Raw genomic sequence first — 6,450 nt, forward strand, 5'->3', positions numbered from 1 at the left:
CCAAACCAGTTAGGTGTCTCTGTGTGGGCAAAAATGACTCCCTCAACTAATGATTGGTCGATAGCTAACAGGCATATCGGCTTACCATGACAGCATGGGCGGTGGACGGAAGACCTTGCGCAAATATGCAAGAATAAAGTTTCTCTCCGGCATCATCAATTGAGTCCTGAAGGGACCAGAGGAAGAGGGCGGTGTCACAAACTCTTACAGACTCGAGTACAGCGGCGAGATTAGAGAGGTCTGGCAGCACATAAGCCACGCGCTGCTTCAGCCTTGAATAACTAAAACCAATGTGACTCATATGACCAAATGGACATGATAAGACAATAAACAATTGGACATACTGATACTGATAGTGGCACAGAGAGACAGATGTAAAGCATTCAGTAGCGGACCTGACATGAATAACTCCTTGAGAGCCAGTCTTGCTAACAGAATCTTCCTCATTGCCAAGCAGCACTTTGAGGAGGTCTTCAGCAGCACAACTGCTGCTCAGTGATATGACAGCCTGTAAAAAGCAGATTTTTAAAGAGATATTGAGTGCAGAGAGGCAACTCATGCAATTGTCAGCTTGCAACTGATATGTGTCATAATGTATAATTAGAAGGCAAAAGGTATAAAAGTGCAAAATACACCACAGATACTTGTTATAAATCTACATATAAAGCTCAAATTTCATCTGTCTGTCTGTTGTCATCTATCGTGTTCTGTCATATCCTGCCTGCACAGCTATAGCTATTGAAATCTAGGAATGGAAAGTTCGCTTCTTGCTGAATTTGAACTCACAAAGATTGCAACCACAAGTTTGCAAACACACATATTCAATCACAAGGCTACGCAGTTCTTACCATGCTATCGCTTTCACCATATAATGTGCACGCCTTTTCCCAATTGCACCCATTAAATTACATATTAATTAATACAGTGCGACCACGAGTTACAATGCCAATGTGATAAGATTTTTTTGCCTTAATCTATGAAACTCAAGGCTTTTTCGTCCTCGCCATAGTGGGGCGAATTTGTTTTCGATATTCGATATCAACAAAAATTTCTCTCGAAATTAAAATTTGGCAGTTGGTGTACTGATTACGACAAAATATCAAAAGTATCAATATGCTATTCACCGAAATACCTCCCACAACACCGGAAAGAGATATACATTGCTCGCTATCTCAGTTCAGCGTTATTCGTTATAATAAAACCGGATTCGCAAACAGATAAGTGATAAAATGTCAGTTAGAAGTTCAGTAAAATACATACTAAAACTTCCTTCAAGTATGTGTTTGGTAAGCTAAATTCATTAAAGTTAGATTCAGCTTTTATGTTACACGTCTGTCTCAAAGGTAAGAACTCCCTACGGTACGTACTGCATGTAGTACATTGTAATGTTACATTTTCTTGCAGATCATAACCTCTAAATACACTAAAGTTACTGGAGGTAAATATAGTTACTAACGTTAACATTGTTTTGTTACTAATTTTTAATATGTGCAATAAGCATATAAAATTTTGATGGTTTTTACCAGGAGGTGTTTGATAATTACTACGGTTTCTATACCACTCTATACGATATTTTCGACTTATGATGCCAACACTGAAACGAATTAAAATCGTATAAGTGTATACCAAATAATTTTTCATTGTAATTGTAGCAAAATAGACTTTATTTGGCCATTACTTTCTAATGATTTCACATTTACATTTAAACATCTTCACAGTTTTACTTTTCCTCTTAATTTATTTTAACATAACGATTGTTTCATGATGTGAAATTTATAAGTTACAGTTGTTTCAAAAAGTTTGAAAACCTTTACAGTTGTTTTATTTTTTCTCTTGCACTGCATTCATTTGAACTGCACAAGAAACACTTTTCTCATGATATGAAGTTTAAAAGTTAGAATGGTAAATGTTGTATATGTTAAATAAAAATAAATTTTCTGTTCAAAGATTTTTCTATTACATTCATCTAGTATTTAGATTCAATGGAGGTACTTTATGTACAAAAAGAGAAACAAACTGAACCAAACTGAAATTTTAAAAAGTATAGACGACAGCAAGATAAAATTCTGGGAAACCTCTATTTGAACACCACCTTTATTTGACCGCCGCCTCTATTTGACCACCACTATAGGAGAAATGTTGAAAAAAGAGCGCCACCCTTTAATTGAACGCCACCTCTATTTGAGCGCAACTTTGACATTCTTTGATCTTTACAAACCCATAATAGCAAGTGATTGGTAAAAAGTGTTCACAAAATGGTGCTAATAATAACTCGGTTACATGATTAACAATTAATTCTTTCGTGGTTGATGTTCATACCAAAGTCCGTTTTTTAACGCTGAAGCTTACAGTTTTTGCTTTAAAACTTTGAAAGCTATGCCATAGAAATAATTAATAACTGTATGAGGCTAATAGTAGGTCCCTGTTTAACACGGTCTTGATACTTGGACGTATATGAAAAACAGTTTACAATTACGATGGATTCTGTACTACTATTTTCACGCTATAAAACTTGCGCTTAGAGCGAATGCGGCTAAGTTTATTATTATTTTCCCGAAAAGCTTTCCAAATAGCAACGCGGAAAAGATTTGTTTTGGTAAAAAAATTGTTTGAACGCAAGTTGGGGTCAGCAGACACTATGGAAGGTATTGAAGAGCTAGAAGGAAATAAAATGGTTCAAACAAAAGCAACAATAAAAATGCAACTGGCCGAGCAGACGATACAAATATTTGTTTCAAAAACGTTAATTTTTGTTTCTGCATATGTTATAGATATGGTTTGTTTCTGTCACTTGTTCTTGAATATATATTTGTAGCATTCAATAGACTATTATTATATAACTTATGCAACATTGTTAAGTGTAGTTATGAAATAAAAATATACATTCAAATTTAAGATGAAATTGAAAGTTTCCACAAATTGCAACTCAGGCTTATAAGATCATCGTAGGTTAATTGCAAGCAATAGATATCAACTGGCAGAGATATTTCTCAGCTTATTCATAAGCTGGACGTAAGTTTTAGCAGATTTATTGCATCCATAAGGGTTAATGCCGCACCGTTCGAAGGAGAGTGCAAAATCTAGGCGACATTCGAATCGCTTCCAAAAGGGTTAAATTAAGCTTCCCAAAATTTTGACAAGGTGTTTGAAAAATATAATGCCGCCCTCTATTTGAACGTTACCTCTAACAAAATGTCAATATAGGGAAAGGATTAAAAAATAGAGCGCCATGGCATTCAAATAGAGTGTTATGGAAGCTTGCATAGGAACAGTATACACTAGAGGTTTGTTGGATGAAAGGAAACTATTATAAGCAGTAATAGCATAGGGCAATTATAGGTCGAGACAATTCCATATTAAAAAGTTGGTTATTAATGTCATTAACTCCAGTAAAACAATAGACCGACAGTAGCAGGTCATTGATATCTTATTCAACTATTTGCCAAACATAGTATAGCTAAACTAAAGTGTATGTGTATATATATAACATATATGTGTATATATATTATATATATAATATATACTTGCTATACTACATTTGGCGGATAGTTGAATAAGATATCAATGGCCTGCTACTGTCTGTCTACTGTTTTTACTGCAGTTAATGACATTATTAACCAGCTTTTGAATATATATATATACTAGCGGAATGTCCGGCGTTGCACGGATATTAAAAATCAGCTTATAAACAGTGACGGGTAATGTAGTTGCCTGCCACTTGCACGTGCACTGGCACATTGACAATGGCTAATTCGAGAAAGCTAGTAATTTGAGTAATTTACTAATAAGAGCTATGAGAGCAAGCATAAAATACGTATTATAACTTAAGATAATCACTCATCCCGCCCAATGAATCTCGCGCAGCTTAAACCATAACTGTCACGTACAACTTTAATCGTATTTTATAGGTAAATCAGGGACGGTGATTCCGAGTTTGTACTCAAAATAAAGATTGGTCCACTAATCTTCAAAGTCATGAAGGCTTTTTTAAAGCGTTTCAATATCCGCCTTGAAAACAACACGATTGGTACAACAAGCTCCGCCCATAAATATGTGACGTAGCCTAGCTTTTTAGGAACCGAAGTTAGGGATGTTTCGTCCAATCTAGAATAATAGAGATGGGTGTCTTAAAACCCATTATCTAAATTCAGCCTGTAAAATAATATCAGTATTTAATGAAAGGTAGTACAAATTTTTTAGTGATTTTGAGTACAAAATCTGAATCAGCGTGTCTGATTTACCTAGTAGGCCGAATTACGATAAAAGCGGTACGTGACAGTTATGGTTTAATTGGTAAGATATTTGCCTGACGAATGGGAAGTACTGAGATCAAGTCCAGCATGAAACAGATATTTTATACATAAGTTTTAATAGCTATAGCTGGACAAACCGATACACACAAACTTTGAGATATATATTATAAATCATAACTATCAGCTTTCAAAGTATTTAAAAGGATGCTTACTATTTCAGTGGTAAATCAATCAAACAGAGAGGATTAATGGGGAGCAATTAATGTGGCCAACTCACTACATAGTGAGGCGGAGAGCGTTCTCCACCTATCCCTCGTTTTTTCAGTTGCAACTCTTCCCTTTTACTTTTTCTTAACTGGTTAGCCTAAAATTAAAACATTATGATGAAAGAATGTGATCAATTACAACATTTACAAATTATAGCATAACAGCTCCGTGAGCACTGTTTTTATTTTAACTTCAAAGTACAAACCTGATTTCGTCGATTCACTCGACTGAGCTGACTTTTTTTTCGCCTCGCTCCTTGTACTACAGCAGTTTTACCTAAAAACCATTAATCATTCGTATGTTGATCCAACTGACCTTTATTTCTTAAGATATGGTTCATTATTTTAAATTACAACAAATTTGCCAATGTAAAAAGACACTTCGAGTGCAGGCCACTCATGTATGAGTCGATTTTAGTGATGATCATTTTTAAACTTACACTATCTAATAAAACCGAACGTGTGTGAGCATTAAGCTTTCCATCATTTCTTAGCCAAATAATCAGTACAGCAGAATTGAGCTAGGGGCTCCAACCTTAGAAAAATTCATAACACATAACAAAATATTGCTTTTGCGTTGACTATCAATGGCAATTACTTTCTAAGACACGCTTATATTTTCAAAACAAATGTGCAAACAATGACACCGTGTGATGACGTAATATAGTAATTGACTAATGCTAAGAGAACCACAAAAAAATGCTGGATATAGCAATACAGCTTAATTATTAGTTGAAAGCAGTACAGCGAAAATGTTAGCTACTGGCTAGTGTGTGGGCCAGCTACTGGCCCACAAACATGTGCTACTGAAAGTATAGGACATATTATGTAGAAGAAGCTAGCGTTAGTTGCTTTTGCTACCTAAACTACAGTTTTGCCAATGCCACTTCACATAGCCATTCAACCACATAATGACACAGCTCTTGAACATGACTGCTAGCTGTTCATGAACACAAACATCCCATGAATCTCTTGCCGTTTTCAGGCCAACATGAACAATATGCAGACTACTGAAATTCATAAGGGAAAAACTGTTAAATAATTACTTTCGCGCATAAAACGATTAAAAGTAAGGACTTTGTTCAAATATTAAGCCTATGGTGTAATTCGTATAGAGCCCAGTTTTTTCGGTTAATGTAAAAGGTGTTGAAAAGGTTGGTTGCATTATGTATTACGAGTTGCCACCTTTTTGGGTTCTCTTTAATTGTCCTTTAGATCGATGCCGTCCAGAATTATGTGTCTTGTTTTGTTGTTTAAGAGGACCAGGCCGATGAGTCTCCATTTTGCCTAATACTTTCCTAGATATCTAAACCATGCTTCTATTCGCCATGCTGCATTTAGACTAATTCCTAATAAATCGCTGTTTTTATGGGAGCCATAACTAATCGCGATGTATAAAATAGGGGTTTTGGTTAAACTTCCGGTACCACCAACAGTCAAACGTGATGTGGTCAAACGTGAATAACATTGGAATGTTCTATTGGTGGTTTATAGTCCGAACCTCGACTGGTTTGAAACTCGACGAGTTTGTATATCGACAACGGTTAGCCCAATCTCGACAGCAGTTTTACTATTTTCATAGTAAATGAGCGATTTATAATTATGTAAAAGATTTATTTGCGCAAAAATATCTTGTGATCCATTTGATGCAGCACTCCCCAGCTTATGTAAGCCTAACAATATTTTGCCCAACCTAAATATAGAACGAATGCTAAAACAAGTAACAATCACAAATATGGTTGACTGTTATGCTAGCAAAATGTTTTATTTGAATTTAAACTTCAGTGAGTAGCTTTGATTTTTTATTTTTTGAAGTGAGGATAGAACTGCAAAAAGACATTTATTATTTGTTGAAGATTAAATTATCGTAAAACTGCATCAGCCTTTGTCGATGTTCGGACCAACCTTTGTCGAGATTCGGACCAACCTCT

The 6,450-nt window shown here is 35.3% G+C and overlaps 1 protein-coding gene across 1 annotated transcript in view; it reads right to left on the reverse strand.

The window, feature by feature from the left end:
* LOC137397993 (pre-rRNA-processing protein TSR1 homolog) overlaps nucleotides 1-5,846 on the reverse strand; it is a 19,407-nt gene extending 13,561 nt beyond the window's left edge. Inside the window, exons 1-5 of the mRNA XM_068084115.1 lie at nucleotides 5,705-5,846; nucleotides 4,726-4,796; nucleotides 4,531-4,617; nucleotides 396-508; nucleotides 86-281 (exon numbers count right to left, since the gene is read on the reverse strand). Of these exons, the coding sequence (XP_067940216.1) occupies nucleotides 86-281; nucleotides 396-508; nucleotides 4,531-4,617; nucleotides 4,726-4,796; nucleotides 5,705-5,801 (564 nt within the window). The 5' untranslated portion in view covers nucleotides 5,802-5,846. The remainder of the gene's footprint in view (nucleotides 1-85; nucleotides 282-395; nucleotides 509-4,530; nucleotides 4,618-4,725; nucleotides 4,797-5,704) is intronic.
* Nucleotides 5,847-6,450: the final 604 nt, after the last annotated feature.

This window comes from Watersipora subatra, chromosome 1, assembly GCF_963576615.1.
Source record: "Watersipora subatra chromosome 1, tzWatSuba1.1, whole genome shotgun sequence".
Lineage (NCBI taxonomy): Eukaryota > Metazoa > Bryozoa > Gymnolaemata > Cheilostomatida > Watersiporidae > Watersipora > Watersipora subatra.